The sequence below is a fragment of the Cervus canadensis genome, chromosome 17 (genome assembly GCF_019320065.1).
Source record: "Cervus canadensis isolate Bull #8, Minnesota chromosome 17, ASM1932006v1, whole genome shotgun sequence".
Lineage (NCBI taxonomy): Eukaryota > Metazoa > Chordata > Mammalia > Artiodactyla > Cervidae > Cervus > Cervus canadensis.
In genome coordinates this window covers 27457346-27478504 of record NC_057402.1, presented here as the reverse complement: position 1 = coordinate 27478504, position 21159 = coordinate 27457346, and the positions used below count along the sequence as shown (strand labels likewise).

General features: G+C 36.2%; 1 protein-coding gene across 2 annotated transcripts in view; it reads left to right on the top strand.

Moving 5' to 3' along the window:
* Positions 1-21159, top strand: part of SCFD1 (sec1 family domain containing 1) — a 112840-nt gene that overhangs the window by 26878 nt on the left and 64803 nt on the right. For both annotated transcript variants that reach the window (XM_043489820.1, XM_043489821.1), the window contains exons 8-11: positions 830-885; positions 1816-1901; positions 4492-4591; positions 19874-20013. In XM_043489820.1, the coding sequence (XP_043345755.1) occupies positions 830-885; positions 1816-1901; positions 4492-4591; positions 19874-20013 (382 nt within the window). The remainder of the gene's footprint in view (positions 1-829; positions 886-1815; positions 1902-4491; positions 4592-19873; positions 20014-21159) is intronic.

The window sequence follows — 21159 nt, the reverse complement described above, 5'->3', positions numbered from 1 at the left end:
CTATCTAATTCTTAATGGAGATTATTTTGGAATGCTGGAATCAAGTGGATTAACTTTATACATTTCTAATATTTGAGTTTTCTTAGGGCAGACATAAAAATAGCTTGCCATCAAAAGAAAGCAAAGTTTTAAAAAATGTACTAATACCTCATGTTTTTACTTTCACAATTGGCTGAGCATTCTTTGTATAGAATGTAAAATGCAAAAAATTTCAGCATATAAATATTATAGTGTTCTTAGTTTGCTTTATGAGATTTTGCAGTTTGATTTTTTTTCTCATTTTAGGATTTCAGCCTTCAGTAAAATTTGGAATAATAGAAATTAAGAAGTCTAAAATGAGTAGGTTTGATAATAATTGAGGCCAACTTTTAGGAGCATTTTATTAATACATTATGTAAAGAGTGTGTTTTCTACTGTCTTTTAATTAGTATTTTTTTAAAAAGACTAATTTGTAATACAAAAAAATAACAATAGCAAACTGTTAAATTAGATGAACTCTTTTCAGTCAAGTATTAAAGTGAACCCAGTGGCTAGAGAGTATACTTTTTTGAAACTGCCTATAGGATATCAAAGTGCTGATTTAGTTAGTCCACTGAAAAGATAGGGTCACACTGATTGGCTCCTACAATATAAAGGTCATCTTTTTCTGACTCCCTGATGTTGTCTTCATTATGGGAAAGTCCATTTCCTCTCAAAATTATAAATCCTTACATGTTTGTAGCCTGAGATTTTACACATCTTTTATATATATTATTCTTTGATGCCAATGTATTTTATAAGTATTTTAATTAAGAGCTGAAATCATTGCTAACATCTGTTATTAAAATAGGTGCTGTCCCTATAATCAGATGTTCAAGGGGAACAGCAGCAGAAATGGTAGCAGTGGTGAGTTCATGCAAATACCCATTGGGGATAAAGATTATTGTGTCAGTTGTTTTCCTTACGTTCCTCAAGTGTTTCTGTTAATACTAAGTATGTATACTAGTTATGGGTTCTGTATTAAGTGCCAAAGACAATTTTTTTTTTTTTTTAACATTGGGATTCCACCAAAAACAGAAAGTAATCATTGTGATCTTATGATGGAGTAAAATTATTTACTCCAATGTGAATGTGCTCCTCCAGCCCTGTTTCTTTTTTACTGAAATATGTATTTCTCATTTAGCTTTGTCTCTCTAAGTAGTATTTTATACTTATTTGGTTGCCCTAATCATGTAATATATACTTAATGTCATTTAACAAACATTTGTTAGCAATTATAATCATTTTTTAAATGATGAAGTATGGTTTGTTTTCTCTTAATACGTTGATTCAGTGTAAAATGAGCATTCAAAAATTGCTTTAAGGATTAAAAAATGGTTAGAGACATTGTAGAGGTACTGAAAAGAAGGTAAATGGTTATGGAAAGATGGAAGAAGATACACAAACATTTTTGGGTTTTATTAGTCCAGATGAATCGTTGGCAACTAGAGAGCTGGTTTCTTTCGCATGTTCCATTTCTATTCTGGAGCCTCTTGTAGCCACACTGTAGACAGCTTCCTTAATACAGCAGAGGGTGAGTCGTTATCTAAAGTAAAAACCGTCAACCAAAAGTGATTTTTAGTGAAATCTGGTCTGAGTCACAGTAGAAATAGCATTGGTCTTTTCAAGTCCAAGTTAGGATGATATTGCATAATAAAGAAGCTAAAATGTTAGAATTACTGTTTTATAAAAGAATTCTAAATTTCTTAGTTTAAAATTAAGAGTACATTGTGTACTACCCTATATAAAGTTCTCTGAACTTTTCTTTAAGAGTTAATGTAAAATTTCATTTTTCAGAAACTGGATAAGAAACTTCGGGAAAATCTGAGAGATGCAAGAAACAGTCTTTTTACAGGTGACACACTTGGAGCTGGCCAATTCAGGTATTATGTTAGTTAATATACTCTTGAAAATGAGGGTGTTTTGGTTGTTTTCCTTGTCTGATAGAATATCCTTATACTGGAAAGTCAAGATCAGGGTTTTGACTCAAATTGTTCTTAAAAATACAAATGTAATATTTTATTTAATTAACCTTCCTTTGTTGGAATTTTCTGTTTTGCATTTTTATCATCTTTTATAGGATAAATTTTTCTGTTTAACAGTACCTGTGCCTGGTAGATGTTCAGTAAACATTTACTGAATGAATGAATATATATTTCCCAGTAAGTTAATATTACACTGTGTGTAGAAACATAAAAATCAACCACAATGTAAATATATAATATTAAAGATAAAAGTTTTGCTTTGTTTAAAAAAATACATATTTTTCTGTTTATACAGCTCTGACTGAAGCCACTTTCTTTTAATTATCATTTAGTCTTTTAGTAATGAAAAAAAGTAAATGAAAAACTTGTAATGCCTATGTCAGTTTCTACCTGTCTACTAACTGGTTTCCATTTTTACATTAAAATATCAGCAAAGTATTTTTGTCTTTGTTACCATGTCTAGCATAAGTAGATAATACCAAAGTTATTGATGGCTCTATTATTATTGAATAGAAATACTCTTTTAAAAACTACCCATTATAGTGCATGTAACTTTTGATTATTAAAAATAATGGACAATATTGGGGTGAAGAAATAAACCCATGCCATTGGCTAGAAATTATTTCAAGGGAAATATAGTATTTTGGAAAATTGTTACCCCTCATCTTAGGTGAATTAATAAATAAAGCCTGTGAAAATAAGTTGATACTCAAGAGTATAACTACCTTCCAGGAATTACCATTTTATGGTAATCTTGCATAGACTTCAAGTCAATTTGATGGCTCCTGCAGTCTTGTATACTATTCCTATAATTTGGAGTTAACACTAACATTGTGTTTCAATTGTTTGTTCAGCTATTTCGTTAAACTGTTCTTCAGTTTCACTGCTCTTTCTAAATATTCTTCTAAATATTTTTTATTAAGTAGAGCAGAGATATCAAATTCTCATCTAATTTTTTTTTCAACAGAAGCAACCACTGTATCATACCTTACTGAACAGTTCCTTTTTTATTGTGCTCTGGTATAGGCCTTAGAAACTAATATAAAGGCACTGTTTTATTTAGATAAGTTTTTTTTAGTGTATTCACAAAATCATAATATAATTGTCTTATTTTTACTTTGTTATATGCATTTCTAAACTATTTTAATTAGGGGTCAGTAGCCTTGTTGGGGAGAAGGCCATGGCAACCCACTCCAGTTTTCTGCCTGGAGAATCCCATGGACAGATGAACCTGGCGGGGTATAGTCCATGGGGTCGAAAAAGTCGAACATGACTGAAGCGACTTAGCAGGCAGGCAGGCGGGCAGCCTTGTTGGATTATTGTTAAATGTATTTAAATCCAGTTGTAGCTAATGATTCTTAGCAAGAATTTGGTAATGTCTAGAGACATATCGGTTGTCACAACTGGGTAGATGCTACTGGAATCCAGGGGTGCATTGTGGGACGCTGCTATACATTTGACACCACAGAGGACAGCTCCTCATAATAAGGAATTATTCAGCCCCAGAAGTCAATAGTGCCGAGTTAAGAAACCCTGCCACAGGCTGTGTTCCCTGCCCTCCACCTAGCTGTGGAATAATAAACGATGGTAGGTGGTGGTAAGGGCGCTACTCCTACTTTTTTATAAGCAAGTCTTATAATTAGTGCAGTTGGGAATTCATTGTCTTATACCCAGTAGGGTGTAATGAATTACTGAAGTGGTCAGAGGTCTCTTGCAGGGGAAAATATATATGGTAAATATAGTCAGGCAGCTATGCTTATTGAAAATTGATGTGTACTCTAGATACAGTAGTGTCTCTAAAGCAAAAACTCTGTGACTTTTGGAGACACATGATAACCAGATGACTTTGTGCCTCAATTTGCTTTAATTGTAGTTTATTTTGCATCTAGATGATAATGATAGAGTTAAACAATATTTGAAGTGTATGGTAAGTGAATAATTATATAATTAGTTACTGTTGTTGCATGATGTTTAGTGTCACGTAGTGGGATAGGGTTTTTGTGAGGCTCTTCTCTTGCGTCTGCTTTTTTGAATTTGTGTTTACAGGAAAAAAAATGGAATTTGTAATTTATGAAACTGTTGAACATTTGTATAAATTTGTAAGATCCTACTGTCTGCAATTGTTTTTCCTGAAGTTGACAAAGGATTTTCATTTTTTTCCTCCAAAAATGTAAAACATAAATCTGAGTAGAAGCAATTTATTCTTACTTTGATAACTATAAAAATTATTCTATGGAAGTATTTGTATAGATTTTTATCCTTTAAGAAGGTTGACTAAGACATAACCTATATCATACACAGGCTCTAGGATAGTCCAAAGCACTACTTGATTGTACTTGAAAACTTTTTAGAGAGAAAAGTTTTATGGAATATCAATATTAACATACTTATTGTTTATATCAAAATGACAATATTGACAATATACTGAAAGTATTAGAAGTATACATTGGTATCAATAGTTACATAAATTTTTTTAATATATTTACAGCTTCCAAAGGCCCTTATTAGTCCTTATTGACAGAAACATAGATTTGGCAACTCCTTTACACCATACTTGGACATATCAAGCGTTGGTGCATGATGTACTGGTAAGAGACTAAATACACCACTTCTGCTAACACGTAGTAACATTCGGTGGTCTCCTTAACTTAAAATTAACATCACGATTACAGAGACACAGATGAGCCAAGGATGGAGCCAAGAAATAGAAACAAAAAAAGGAATGGAATTTGGAATCACTGGATGTAGAGGCTGGAGAATAGTGAAACCTTGAGGTTTAAAGTTCCAAATTTATAGTCTTTATATTACAAAGATAAGTCAGTGGTATTGTTGAAATGATGGGGGAAGAAAGAATGGAGGAAAATGAGTGGCTGGACTTTTTTACAATTTTTAATAATGAGTAAGTAAATAAATTTGTTCTCCATAGGGAGAAAAGCTGTTTTGTTTTGTTGTTTTTTTCTTTTTCCCTGGGAATCTGTTAAGCCTCATTTTATGATAAAAATGAATAGTATTTTTATATTACATTGTATGTTTTCTGAAATAATTCCACATAGGTAATTTCATGCTTGAAACTAAAAACTAAAATCTGTATTTATATATGCATATATTTATCTACTAAATATTATAAACAGCATGTGATATACACAGATAAGTAAAAACAGCCCTAGTCTCAAAGGCAATGTAAAGAAACGATGTACACAAGTAATTTCTGTATAACACACTATATAAAAGGGCCAGAATAGTCCCCGTTTGTAAGATAGAAAAATTGAGACACAGAAGCTAAAGAATTTGAACCCAAAGTATTGACTCTGCCAAGATTAGCACCCTGTAATTTACTAAATCCTAGCCCAGGTTTCTAGGTAGTATGGTATTAGATAGCTTCATTATCGCAAAGATTGCCTGAAAGGTCATGTAGAAAGGAAATGGAAGATGATGGTTTTGGTTTAATGGTTTATTTCTTTAAAACACAGACTCTAGCTGTGAGAGATGTTAAGATTACGGGTGGAAATCGGCAGTTCTGTGCACTTCCCTGTCCTAGAGTCCTTTGCCATCCTGGACTCTAGGATAAGTGTTAATGATCGTGGTCAGCTCTGATTCAGTGGAGAGAATGGGAAGAATCGAAGGGATGCTGAGTTCAACTCTGAGTAGCAGAACATGAAAACTAATTCTCATGACTCAGTTAGAGGCTGAAGAACTACTATTGCAGTACCTACTCTTTGACAGAACATTCTAGACCCTTGTTTTAGCAGTAAAGCAAGTGAAAATATTCCTTTCTTCTTGTAGCATTCTTTCTTGTAGGAGAGACAAGCAATAAGTAAACAAAATACGTAATATTTTATAAGGTGAAAAGTAATCTGCAGAAAAGTAAAGTAGGTAATGGTGAACAGGTTTGCAGTTTTAAAATAGGGAAGACCTCGCTGAAAAAGAGACATTTGAGGGACAACCTAAAGGAGAGAAGGTACTAAATTTATGTCACTGTATGGGATAGTTAGTTACTCGCATTCTGGACAGAAGGATGCCTGATATCTTCAGAACATGGCAAGGCAGCCAGAGTGGCCAGAGCAAGTGAGTCAGGGGAAAGGAGCAGGAGATGAAGTAAAATGGAACATAGGGTGCAGTGTAGCATAAAGGCCACTGTAAGGATATTGATTTTTTTTTTTTTAATATCGTCTTTCTTGCTTCACTGGGTCTTTGTTGCTGCATGTGAGCTTTCTCCAGTTGTGGCGATTGGGGAGCCAGCTGTGCGCAGGCTTCTCATTGTGGTGGCTTCTCCTGTTGCAGAGCATGAGCTCTCGGGCACGCGCGCTTCAGTTGTTGCAGCACATGGACTCAGTAGTTCTGGCACACGGGGCCTAGTTCCCTGTGGCATGTGGGATCTTCCTTGACAACCTATGTCCCCTACATTGGCAGGTGGATTCTTAAGCACTGGAACACCAGGGAAGTCCAGGATATTGATTTGAGGGAAGTGGAGAGCCACGTGCAGTTTTGAGTAAAGGAGTGACATCTGATACAAATTTTGAGAGTATCAGCCTAGCTATTGTTTTCCATACAGTGTAGTGGGAAGACCAGAAGAGACTTTTTGGCCAAGCTAATATATTGAAAGACTCCTTGGGGCCATAGAAAGGGTCAAGAAGATCAGTTTAGAGTTTCAGTTATCTTAAGAGATGGTAGATAATATAAGACATCAAAACAAACAATCTGGAGAGGTTGCAGATCTCTCCCTTTGAATGGAAAATGGATTAATAAATAGTATGCATGTCTACCAAAAAAGAGAGAGAGAGAGATGGTAGAGGTATACAGCAGGATGGAAGTGGTTCAGTTCAGTTGCTCTGTGACCCCATGGACTGCAGCACACCAGGCCTCCCTGTCCATCGCCAACTCCCAGAGTTTACTCAAACTCATGTCCATTGAGTCGGTGATGCCATCCAACCATTTTATCCTCTGTCATCCCCTTCTCTTTCCACCTTCAATCTTTCCCAGCATCAGGGTCTTTTCAGATGAGTCATTTCTTCACATCTGGTGGCCAAAGTATTGGAGTTTCAACTTCAGCATCAGTCCTTCCAATGAATATTCAGGATTCATTTCCTTTAGGATGGACTGGTTGGATCTCGTTGCAGTCCAGGAGACTCTCCAAGAGTCTTCTCCAACACGACAGTTTAAAAGCATCAATTCTTCGGTGCTCAGCTTTCTTTATAGTCCAACTCTCACATCCATTCATGACTCCTGGAAAAACCATAGCCTTGACTAGACAGACCTTTGTTGGCAAAGTAATGTCTCTGCTTTTTAACATGCTCTCTAGGTTGGTCATAACTTTTATTCCAAGGGGCAAACATCTTTTAATTTCATGGTTGCAATCACCATCTGCAGTGATTTTGGAGCCCCCAAGAATAAAGTGTGTCACAGTCTCCACTCTTTCCCCATCTATTTACCATGAAGTGATGGGACCAGATGCCATGATCTTAGTCTTCTGAATGTTGAGTTTCAAGCTAACTTTTTCACTCTCCTCTTTCACTTTCAGCAAGAGGCTCTTTAGTTCTTCTTAACTTTCTGCCATAAAAGGGTGGTGTCATCTGCATATCTGAAGTTATTGGTATTTCTCCCAGCGATCTTGATTCCAGTTTGTGCTTCATCCAGCCCAGCGTTTCTCATGACGTACTCTGCATAGAAGTCAAATAAGCAGGGTGACAATATACAGCCTTGATGTACTCCTTTCCATATTTGGAACCAGTCTGTTGTTCCATGTCCAGTTCTAACTATTGCTTCCTGACCTGCATATAGATTTCTCAGGAGGCAGGTCAGGTGGTCTGGTATTCCTATCTCTTGAAGAATTATCCACAGTTTGTTGTGGCCCACACAGTCAAAAACTTTGGCATAGTCAGTAAAGCAGAAGTAGATATTTTTCTGGAACTCTTGCTTTCTCGATGATCCGACAGATGTTAGCAATTTGACCTATGGTTCCTCTGTCTTTTCTAAATCCAGCTTGAACATCTGGAAGTTCACAGTTCATGTACTTGTTGAAGCCTGGCTTGGAGAATTTTCAACATTTACTTTGCTAGCGTGTGAGATGAGTGCAATTGTGCAGTAGTTTGAGCATTCTTTGGCATTGCCTTTCTTTGGGATTGGAATGAAAACCGACCTTTTCCAGTCCTGTGGCCACTGCTGAGTTATCCAAATTTGCTGGCGTATTGAGTGAAGCACTTTCACGGCATCATCTTTTAGGATTTGAAATAGCTCAACTGGAATTCCATCATCTCCACTAGCTTTGTTTGTAGTGATGCTTTCTAAGGCGCACTTGGCTTCGCATTTCAGGATGTCTGGCTTTAGGTTGGTGATAACACCATCATGGTTATCTGGGTCCTGAAGATCTTTTTTGTATAGTTCTTTGTGTATTGTTGCCACCTCTTAATAGCTTCTGTTTCTGTTAGGTCCATACCATTTCTGTCCTTTATTGTGCCCATCTTTGCATGAAATGTTCCCTTGGTATCTCTAATTTTCTTGAAGAGATCTCTGGACTTTCCCATTCTATTGTTTTCCCCTGTTTCTTTGCCTTGATCACTATGAAATGTAGAGTAATCGAATTGACTGATGAATTGTATGTGAGATGTAAGAGAGAAGACCCAAAGATGATGCCAAAGTTTCAGTCATTGTGAATGAACACTATTGAGATGGGAAAGATGTGGAGAAGCAGTTTTCGGGGGAAGATCAGAGGTTGAGTTTTGGACATATTAAATGTGAGATGCTTATTAAAATACTGAAGTATAGCTAATATCATTAGGTAGTTAGGTAGTTGATATTACCTATACTTTAGTATAGGAGTCTGAAGTTAAGGAGAAATGTCTAGAGAAATAAATTTAGAAGTAGTTCATATATAAGTGGCATTTAAAACCAGGAGGTAAGATGGCATCACCATGGGAATGAATATAGATAGAAGAGAGAAGAGGTCTAAGAACTGATCTCTGAGGCTTTTCAACATCTAGAGATGGGAGTGGTGAAGAGGATTTTAATGGTTTTATTTATTTATGCATTTTGGCTGTGCTAGGTCTTCCTTGCTGCATGGGCTTTTCTCTAGTTTTGACAAGTAGGGCTGCTCTCTAGTTGTGGTGCATGGGCCTCTTGTTACTGGGCATGGGCTCTGAGGCAGGCGGGCATCAGGAGTTGGAGCTCAAGGGCTCAGTAGTTGCTGTTCTTACCTCTGGGACAGAGGCTTAACAGTTGTGCACCGGTTTAGTTGCTCCATGGCATGTGGGATCTTCCCAGACCAGAGACTGAACTTGTTTCCTGCATTAGCAGGAGTATTCTTTACCAATGAGTCATCAGGAAAGGCCCTCAGAAAGATTTTTAAATGAGAGGAAGTACAGCACGTTTATGTATTCCCCATGATGAATGACAGAAAAGTTGATTGTAGAGATAAGAGTGTCCTATAGGTCTGAAGGAGGCATTAGTGACCAGAATGACTACAGACCAGGATTTCCTAGCATTGACATTTATTGACATTTGGGGCCTGATAATTCCTTGTTGTAGGGGGCTTTCGTATGCTTTGTAGGTTATTTAGCAGCATCCTTAACCTCCACCCTCTGGATACCAATAGCAGCCCTTAGTTCTGACAACCATTGTCACATATACCCAGGGGCCAAAGAAGGGCAGAATTGTCTCTTAAGAACTACTGTTATAGGCTGATGATGGGGGCTTCAGAGCTGGAGTTGTTTTAGGGAAGAGGACAAGTGAAGAGTCTGGGAGTGACAAGGAAGATACCCAGCCTGATCCTGAGTCCAGTAGTATGAGATGTGTGACAAGTAAAAAAGAAGGTGATTGCTCTCTGAGAAGGCTACAGGAGATTGCCAGTTGTAGTTCAACTAAAGCAAGAAAGTACAATGGAGGTTGAGAATATATGTTCAGAACAGGAGATTTTGCTGATGACTGAGTACAAGTTCTAGAGGGTAGACAGAGTGGTTTCAGGAATCCAGTAAGAATGAGACATGGGATCTGAAAGGGGATAATATAAAGACCCAAATGGATTGATGGACTTGATGAGGTAGTTTTGATGGTGTCAAATTAGCTTTAATTGTTGGGACCCTGACTGTTGGGTGGGAGCAAGGCTCTTAAAGCATATAGTTCAGAGGTCACATATTTACTGCTGCCACTGGTACATGGAGGCTGTATAGAGCATCAAGAGACTGGGATCCATTCTAATACCTGAACTTGAAGCATTCCTGAAGGAGTTGAAAGTATGTGCTGCTCTGAGTGAAGAAGATAAAATGTGTGTACAGGGTAATTGCAATATAAAGGAATAAGCTGAGTCCCCACTGTCAGTAGAGAACTTGAGAAACACAAGTTAACAGCACACATTCTCCCAAACTAGGCAAGGCTAATACTGGTTTTGAGATGTTTTTTTGCTGTTCTAGAGTGAAATGCAAATAATAAGGAATATGAAATGAGTTTTCCTGACTGATCTTTATACTAGGTTTTTTTTTTAATGCTTTACATTTTATTACCCTTCTAATCCTTATGAGATAGAATATACTGTTAATAATTTTTATTTTCTACTCTTTGAGGTTAAAATATACTTTAAAAATACAAGATGGTAGAAGTATATGATAGGGACTTGGGGGCTTTGTTCTGATCATCACAGAATAAAAAGTTGGAAACCGTGTATTTCCAAGGAATTCAATTCAACAAATACTAAGTGCCTCCTCTGTACCAGACACTGTGCTGGTCACTGGGATATAAGGAAAACCAAGCAGGCATGATCCCTGCCTAAGTAGAGGTTAGAATAGATGGGTTCTAAATAACCTCCATGCAGCCCATTCCAATAGAATGGATTCCTGCAGACATTTGGGTTATTGGTATTTTTATTCTGTGTTATAAATAATAGAGAAGTGCACATCTCTAGTTAACTTTCTTTCTGAGTCTAGGTTCTCAGATTCCATATTACCCTTTAAGGCATCTTTTCTCAATGACATTATTAGAATATTTAGGTCTTATGAAAATACTCTTTAAAAATTTGTTTATAATAACCTACACAACTTACATTGACTTAATCCTGTTCGTTAATTTTAATACAGTTTGTAGATGTGGAAAAACTACAACTAAGACAGCACAGTCAATTGTAACCAAGGCTTTTTGTTGTTGTTGTTGTTGTTGATGATTGTTAAAAACCACAGCTTATGAAGTTTCCTCCAAGCTTTTAAACTCCTTATTAGTTATACCCTCTACATCCACAAGATGGAGTAAGAGTTCTAGATGAGACTTTCAAGTTTACCTTGAAATTGGAACTTGCTTTTTATATTAAGTATTTTTGCCTGAAAATCCAGAACATTGGTAATATTTATGTATTGGACCCTGGAAACTGCTGAGAAAATTCACACATCTTCTCTGTATGTCACAGGATAATTGTCTTTTAATATGGGAAAGACACTCTTCTGATGAAAAACTTGGCAGCATGCCTTTCCTTTATCAGGATATAAGGAGCAAAATTAGTAATTAGAAAGTCATGATTCCTTTTTATTATGTCTTGGTTGCAGTGGCTATGGTTTTGATTGTTGAACTGCAATGAGTAGTTTTAGGCAAATGTAATGGACATTATTTCATCACAGTGTCTTGTCCTTTAGTTGGTCTTTGTTTTTTTTTTCAAATTTTGGGTGCCCTTTTTTTGTACCTTTGGCCCTCCACTACTGACTCATTATTGAAAATATTAGATCAGAATTTATACTAATATACATAAGGACTTTAATAAAGTTTATTTTGTTCGTACCACTCAAGAAAAGGAAGTCATTTCCAAGTTAATATATAATGAAAGGGTATTAGAAAAACATTTTAGAATCACTCATTTTCTTTTTTTTAATATAAATTTATTTATTTTAATTGGAGGTTAATTACTTTACAGTATTTTAGTGGTTTTGCCATACATTGACATGAATCCACCACGGGTGTACATGTCCTGAACCCCCCTCCCAACTCCCTCCCCATCCCATCTCTCTGAGTCATCCCAGTGCACCAGCCCTGAGCACCCTGTCTCATGCATCAAACCTGGACTGGTGATTCGTTTCACATATGATAATTTACATGTTTCAATGCCATTCTCGCAAATCATCCCACCCTCGCCTTCTCCCAGAGTCCAAAGACTGTTCTGTACATCTGTGTCTCTCTTGCTGTCTCACATACAGGGTCATCGTTACCATCTTTCTAAATTCCATATATATGCGTTAGTATACTGTATTGTTGTTTTTCTTTCTGGCTTACTTCACTCTGTATAATAGGCTCCAGTTTCATTCACCTCATTAGAACTGATTCAAATGTATTCTTTTTAATGGCTGAGTAATATTCCATTGTGTATATGTACCACAGCTTTCTTATCCATTTGTCTGCTGATGGGCATCTAGGTTGCTTCCATGTCCTGGCTATTATAAACAGTGCTGCGATGAACATTGGGGTACACGTGTCTCTTTCAATTCTTGTTTCCTCAGTGTGTATGCCCAGCAGAGGTATTGCTGGGTCATATGGCAGTTCTGTTTCCAGTTTTTTAAGGAATCTCCACACTGTTCTCCATAGTGGCTGTACTAGTTTGCATTCCCACCAACAGTGTAAGAGGGTTCCCTTTTCTCCACACCCTCTCCAGCATTTATTGCTTGTAGACTTTTGGATAGCAACCATTCTGACCAGTGTGAGATGGTACCTCATTGTGGTTTTGATTTGCATTTCTCTGATAATGAGTGATGTTGAGCATCTTTTCATGTGTTTGTTAGCCATCTGTATGTATTCTTTGTAGAAATGTCTGTTTATTACTTTGGCCCATTTTTTGATTGGGTCGTTTATTTTTCTGGAATTGAGCTGCAGGAATTGCTTGTATATTTTTGTTGCTTCATTTGCTGTTATTTTCTCCCATTGTGAAGGCTGTCTTTTCACCTTGCTTATAGTTTTGTTTATTGTGCAAAAGCTTTTAAGTTTAATTAGGTCCCATTTGTTTATTTTTGCTTTTATTTCCAATACTCTGGAAGGTGGGTCATAGAGAATCCTGATGTGATTTATGTCGGAGAGTGTTTTGCCTATGTTTTCCTCTAGGAGTTTATAGTTTCTGGTCTTATGTTTAGATCTTTAATCCACTTTGAGTTTATTTTTGTGTATGGTATTAGAAAAGTGTTCTAGTTTAATTCTTTTACAAGTGGTTGACCAGTTTTCCCAGAACCACTTGTCAAAGAGATTGTCTGTTCTCCATTATATATTCTTGCCTCCTTTGCCAAAGATAAGGTGTCCATAGGTGCATGGATTTATCTCTGGGCTTTCTGTTTTGTTCCATTGATCTCTATTTCCGTCTTTGTGCCAGTACCATACTGTCTTGATGACTGTGGCTTTGTAGTATAGTCTGAAGTCAGGCAGGTTGATTCCTCCAGTTCCATTCTTCTTTTTCAAGATTGCTTTGGCTAGTCAAGGTTTTTTGTATTTCCATAGAGATTGTGAAATTATTTGTTCTAGTTCTGTGAAAAATACCATTGGTAGCTTGATAGGGATTGCATTGAATCTATAGATTGCTTTGGGTAGTATACTCATTCTCACTATATTGATTCTTCTAATCTATGAACATGGTGTATTTCTCCATCTATTTGTGTCCTCTTTGATTTCTTTAAGCGTGACCTTGTGGCGCAATGGTAGCGCGCCTGACTCCTGATTTCTTTCACCAGTGTTTATAGTTTTCTGTATATAGGTCTTTTGTTTCTTTAGGTAGATATATTCCTAAGTTTTTTTTTTTTTTCATTGCAATGGTGAATGGAATTGTTTCCTTAATTTCTCTTTCTGTTTTCTCATTGTTAGTGTATAGGAATGCAAGGGATTTCTGTGTGTTAATTTTATATCCTGCAACTTTACTATATTCATTGATTAGCTCTAGTAATTTTCTGGTGGAGTCTTCAGGGTTTTCTATGTAGAGAATCATGTCATCTGCAAACAGTGAGAGTTTTACTTCTTTTCCAATCTGGATTCCTTTTATTTCTTTTTCTGCTCTGATTGCTGTGGCCAACACTTCCAAAACTATGTTGAATAGTAGTCGTGAGAGTGGGCACCCTTGTCTTGTTCCTGACTTTAGAGGAAATGCTTTCAAGTTTTCACCATTGAGGGTGATGCTTGCTGTGGGTTTGTCATATATAGCTTTTATTATGTTGAGGTATGTTCCTTCTATTCCTGCTTTCTGGAGGGTTTTTATCATAAATCGATGTTGAATTTTTGTCAAAGGCTTTCTCTGCATCTGTTGAGATAATCATATGGTTTTTATCTTTCAATTTGTTAATGTGGTGTATTACATTGATTGATTTGCAGATACTGAAGAATCCTTGCATCCCTGCGATAAAGCCCACTTGGTCATGATGTATGATCTTTTTAGTATGTTGTTGGATTCTGTTTGCTAGAATTTTGTTAAGGATTTTTGCATCTATGTTCACCAGTGATATTGGCGTTTAGTTTTCTTTTTTTGTGGCATCTTTGTCTGGTTTTGGTATTTGGGTGATGGTGTCCTCATAGAATGAGTTTGGAAGTTTACCTTCCTCTGCAATTTTCTGGAAGAGTTTGAGTAGGATAGGTGTTAGCTCTTCTCTGAATTTTTGGTAGAATTCAGCTGTGAAGCCATCTGGTCCTGGGCTTTTGTTTGTTGGAAGATTTCTGATTACAGTTTCGATTTCCGTGCTTGTGATGGGTTTTTTAAGATTTTCTATTTCTTCCTGGTTCAGTTTTGGAAAGTTGTACTTTTCTAAGAATTTGTCCATTTCTTCCAAGTTGTCCATTTTATTGGCATATAGTTGCTGATAGTAGTCTCTTATGATCCTTTGTATTTCTGTGTTGTCTGTTGTGATCTCTTCATTTTCATTTCTAATTTTGTTGATTTGATTCTTCTCCCTTTGTTTCTTGATGAGTCTGGCTAATGATTTGTCAGTTTTATTTATCTTCTCAAAGAAACAGCTTTCGGCGTTTTTGATTTTTGCTGTGGTCTCTTTTGTTTCATTTGCATTTATTTCTGCCCTAATTTTTAAGATTTCTTTCCTTTTACTAACCCTGGGGTTCTTCATTTCTTCTTTTTCTAGTTGCTTTAGGTGTAGAGTTAGGTTATTTGACTTTTTTCTTGTTTCTTGAGGTAAGCCTGTATTGCTAGGAACCTTCCCCTTAGCACCGCTTTTATAGTGTCCCATAGATTTTGGGTTGTTGTGTTTTCATTTTCATTCGTTTCTTTGCATGTTTTGATTTCTTTTTTTTATTTCTTCTGTGATTTGTTGGTTATTCAGCAGCGTGTTGTTCAGCCTCCATATGTTGGAATTTTTAATAGTTTTTCTCCTGTAATTGACATCTAATCTTAGTGCATTGTGGTCAGAAAAGATGCTTGGAATGATTTCAGTTTTTTTGAATTTACCAAGGCTAGATTTTTAGCCCAGGATGTGATCTATCCTGGAGAAGGTTCCATGTGCACTTGAGAAAAAGGTGAAATTCATTGTTTTGGGGTGAAATGTCCTATAGATATCAGTTAGGTCTAACTGGTCTATTGTATCATTTAAAGTTTGTGTTTCCGTGTTAATTTTCTGTTTAATTGATCTATCCATAGGTGTGAATGGGATATTAAAGTCTCCCACTATTATTGTGTTATTGTTAATTTCCCCTTTCATACTTGTTAGCATTGGTCTTACATATTGTGGTGCTCCTATGTTGGGTGCGTATATATTTATAATTATTAATATCTTCTTGGGTTGATCCTTTGATCATTATGTAGTGTCCCTTCTTTGTCTCTTTTCACAGCCTTTGTTTTAAAGTCTATTTTATCTGATACGCGTATTGCTACTCCTGCTTTCTTTTGGTCTCTATTTGTGTGGAATATCTTTTTCCAGCCCTTCACTTTCAGTCTGTATGTGTCCCTTGTTTCAAGGTGGGTCTCTTGTAGACACCATATATAGGGGTCTTGTTTTTATATCCATTCAGCCAGTTATTGTCTTTTGGTTGGGGCATTCAACCCATTTACATTTAAAGTAATTATTGATAAGTATGATCCTGTTGCCGTTTACTTTGTTGTTTTGTGTTTGAGTATATACAACCTTTCTGCATTTCCTGTCTAGAGAAGATCCTTTAACATTTGTTGGAGAGCTGGTTTGGTGGTGCTGAATTCTCTCAACTTTTGCTTGTTTGTAAAGCTTTTGATTTCTCCTTCATATTTGAATGAGATCCTTGCTGGGTACAGTAATCTGGGCTGTGGGTTTTTCTCTTTCATCACTTTAAGTATGTCCTGCCATTCCTTTCTGGCCTGAAGAGTTTCTATTGAAAGATCAGCTGTTATCCTTATGGGAATCCCCATGTGTATTATTTGTTGTTTCTCCCTTGCTGCTTTTAATATTTGTTCTTTGTATTTGATCTTTGTTAATTTGATTAATATGTGTCTTGGGGTGTTTTGCCTTGGGTTTATTCTGTTTGGGACTCTCTGGGTTTCTTGGACTTGGGTGACAATTTCCTTCCCCATTTTAGGGAAGTTTTCAACTATTATCTCCTCAAGTATTTTCTCATGGCCTTTCTTTTTGTCTTCTTCTTTTGGGACTCCTATGATTCGAATGTTGGGGCGTTTCACATTGTCCCAGAGGTCTCTGAGGTTGTCCTCATTTCTTTTAATTCTTTTTTCTTTTTTCCTCTCTGCTTCATTTATTTCTACCATTCTATCTTCTACCTCACTTATCCTATCTCCTGCCTCTGTTATTCTACTGTTGGTTCCCTTCAGAGTGTTTTTGATCTCATTTATTGCATTATTCATTATATATTGACTCTTTTTTATTTCTTCTAGGTCCTTGTTAAACATTTCTTGCATCTTCTCAATCCTTGTCTCCAGGCTATTTATCTGTAACTTCAGTTTGTTTTCAAGGTTTTGGATCATTTTCACTCTCATTGTTCGGAATCCTTTATCAGGTAGATTCCCTATCTCTTCCTCTTTGTTTTGGTTGGTGGGATTCTATCCTGTTCCTTTACCTGCTGGGTGTTTCTTTGCCTTTTCATCTTGTTTAGATTGCTGTGTTTGGAGTGGCCTTTCCGTATTCTGGCAGTTTGTGGTTCCTCTTTATTGTGGAGGTTCCTCGCTGTGGGTGGGGTTGGACAGGTTACTTGCCAAGGCCTCCTGGTTAGGGAAGCTTGTATTGGTGTTCTGGTGGCTGAAGCTGGATTTCTTCTCTCTGGAGTGCAATGAAGTGTCCAGTAGTGAGTTTTGAGATATCAGTGGGTTTGATGTGACTTCGGGCAGCCTGTATATTGTTGCTCAGGGCTATGTTCCTGTGTTGCTGGAGAATTTGCGTGGTATGTCTTGCTCTGGAACTTGTTGGCCCTTGGGTGGTGCTTGGTTTCAGTGTAGGTGTGGAGGCGTTTGATGAGCTCCTATTGATTAATGTTCCCTGGAGTCAGGAGTTCTCTGGTGTTCACAGGTTTTGGACTTAAGCCTCTGGTTTTCAGTCTTATTCTTACAGTAGCCTCAAGACTTCATCTTCTTTCAAAGACAGTGGGCTGCCTTTCTGAGTGTCTGATGTCCTCTGCCAGCATTTGGAAGTTGTTTTGTGGAATTTGCTCAGCGTTCAAATGTTCTTTCAAAGAATTTGTGGGGGAGAAAGTGGTCTCCCCGTCCTATTCCTCTGCCATCTTAGGACCGCCCCCCCACTCATTTTCTTAAGCTTCATGACATTTCTGCATTTGTCTGATTGTAACTTTGTGGGGTAAAATTTGACTGTATTTCTCTTTTCTCCAGTATTTCCTACAAACTGATATATCTAGAGACTTAATTCCTTGCCAAATAAAAGTTACTTTTACTTTGTTTGGCTTTTTTTCTCATGTGGATATAATTCTCAGCTCTGCATAAATAGGTGTTACATATATTACCCAAATGTAATTTTTTAATATTGGCTCTGTCTATTTCTCTTGGACTGCTTTAGCTTGTGAAAGAAATAGAAGACCACTGAATACTTATCTGTGTTTTTAGCACTTCCCAGTGGAATTTCCTTCTTGTTTTTTTTTCTCTCAATAAGTTTTATTTCTGTCTGCTGATTTGGCATACCATTGTCCAGTCTTCTAAGTCAGGAAAATATGAATATCAGTAGAAATAGATTAGACTCTGCCATGGTAAAACTAATTTTGTTGTCTTTTATTTGTGTATAAATGTTCAGCTTCTTTAACATGATTGAGTACAGCACAGAATATTCTGATTTCCCAGTTTTCAAGGCTAAAATTACTTTTCCTTATTTGCCTGGCTATTATTGCAAACAGTGGGAATGTTCTGCTACTATTATTTCTCAAAACTCTTTTAACTTCTTTTATTCTTTTAGCATTTTGTGTTTTAAGTATTCCATCAATACTTAGGTGTAATAATATGATGTCCTATTTTTAGACCACTGATTTTGCTAATAGATTACTTTGATTTTGAATGAGCTGTGTCATCCCCATGGAAATAGTACTTCACTGGAAATTCTAGTTCATAAAGCTTAGTCTTCAGAAATGTTTCTCTTCTTCATTATCTTTGTTTTGTTACATAACTTTTAAAAACAATGGTTCTTCTCAGATGTAGCTGTTAACATCTATTTATTGTGTTTCTTCCTATATGGATGATTTGTTGTGCAAAGGTGAGGTTAATATATGGACTGAGAAAAGGAATTAAATAGGGTTATATTGTGTTATGTTTATCCTATGATAATTTAAGGAGTCTGTAGGAAAGGCATAATACTAACAAGTTGAAATAATATACTCTTCTTTGTCAATAGGCTTATTACTTACTCTACTAGCAGTTAGATGTCTACATATTTCGAACTCTGGCTTTTTATGTAATGGGGAATATGGCTAGGAAGTAAGCTACTGTAACGAATTTATTCATGAAAGTTATAAGGTGTGGTTTAAGGATATAAACACAGTATTAGTGACCTTTTTCTATCAAGAGGAAATTAAATTATATTGACTACATTTAATTTGCTAAGACCTAGAAGCTTAATCATTAAGCACTTATATCTTAGAGTTAAGATGATTTTATCACAGTCATGGTAGTTAATTTCTCCATATGAATTCTTTTGCTTATCATTCATTTACTCACTTATTGATGTCCGTGTTTTCTCTAGTTCACTCTTCCTCAGAGTAGAGTTGAACCATAAAACATTGCTGTTACATGAAGGAACTAAAAAGATAAATTCATTAATTTTGTATGTTTGTTTTTTGAGAAGGGAGGAAAAAATCAAACCTCAAATAGGTAAAATTATGTCTACACAGAAAAGCTTAGCAACCATTAGTCTGACTGGCTCTTAGAATTTATATAAAAAGGAATGCTATTGTTTTTGGAACTTCTGTTGTAATTTTTTTTTAATGCAGTTCATCAAGGAACAGATCAGGCTATTAATATCCTGTAAGAGTTTAAAAATTACATTTAAGATTATGTTTGTTGTTGGAAACATTTTAGCATCAAGAGATCAGGTCAAATAAATAGAGTCAAATATTCAACTACTATGTAGACATGATAAAAATAAGATAGATGTACATATTCAGAGAAGAGCTCTAAATACATTATTAATTGAGAAAAGTGAGATACTAAATATGTATAATGTAATCTCATTCTTTACAACTTAAGTGATATTTGTTTACTGACATATGCAAAAATATTTTACTAGTAGGATACACAAGAACCTTAACACGGTTTTATGTATTTTTTGAATTGTAATCATATGCATCTACTGCTTAATTAAAATATGTAAACTATTAAAGGTACCTTTATGTAATAAAATGTTGAAAGAAGGTCTTTTGAAATAGTAGATAAGGCAGCAATAATCTGTTATTTTTCTTGTTGTAGGAAATGTTCTTAAACTTAGAAAACTGTTACTTAAAACAGGATTACTCTTTCCTAGGATTTCCACTTGAACAGAGTTAACTTGGAAGAGTCTTCGGGAACGGAGAATTCTCCAGCTGGTGCTAGACCAAAGAGAAAAAACAAGAAGTCTTATGATTTAACTCCTGTTGATAAATTTTGGCAGAAACATAAAGGAAGGTAAATAAGAAAAACATTGATAAGTGAAAGATTCAACCCCTAAACAAATGCAAAAATGTCACCTGACTTAATTTGATTTAAAAAAAAAATCAAAACCAGTCATAGTGGTTCATGTACACAATGAATAAGAACTGTAAATTAAATAGTCTAAGGAGCTGTGTCATTATTGCTTACTTTCCTAGTTCTTATGTTGCTTTTGTTGTTTTGTTGGGACCACTTCCCTTTAAAATAAGTCCATTCCATATGATTTTGTAGATTTTATACGTAGTCTTTCTAAATTTCATTTCTGTCCCCATTGACCCTCTGTAGCACTATTTCTGCCTTTTATTAAGATTGGTTTCAGCGATAGGGAAACATCAAGGTGTGATTTACCCTTTTTGTTCCTTGCATGCCTTCGGACAAACCCAATTTTAGCTATCTGTGGAGAAAATACTTAAGCCTGAAAACCAGTTTTATTCAAAGTACATTAGGAATAATAGGTGAAAAATTTGTAGCAATTTGCCATTTGATCCCATGTGTAGCCCGCCAGGTTCCTCTGTCCATGGGATTCTCCAGGCAAGAAGATTGGAGTGAGTAGCCATTCCCTTCTCCAGAGGATCTTCCCAACCCAGGGGTCGAACCCAGGTCTCCTGCATTGCAGTCAGATTCTTTACTGTCTTGAGCTACAGGGAAGTGACTTAACTCCTTTGGCATACAGTAATCTCTCAGTAAATGCAGGCAGCGATCATTGTCTGTCAGCTCTGAGACCCAAAGGTACTAGAAATTTTAAGGATCAGCCAGAACATTTTACCTGCTCACTGCTATCTTTTGCCAACAGACTCGTCTGGACCTCAGTTAGGGCCTGCATTTGTATGTAAAACTGGACTGTGTTCCTCACAATCGTTTCAGATTTTGTCATTTCTTTGCTGATCATTAATGAAGTGTTATCAAGTATCAGAGTGGAGGAATGGGGAAAAGTTTTTGTTTTATTGCTTGATGAGAAGTGACCATTTCTTCCTTAAAAGAGAGAAAGCTTCTGGCCTCCCCTCAGGCTGTAGATGAAAAATACTTATGTTAGGAACTATTTCATGGTCAACACCTACTCATCTAGATACGTTCAGGATTAACACTGCATGACAGTTTCTGCCTGAGTTGGTCAATGATTGC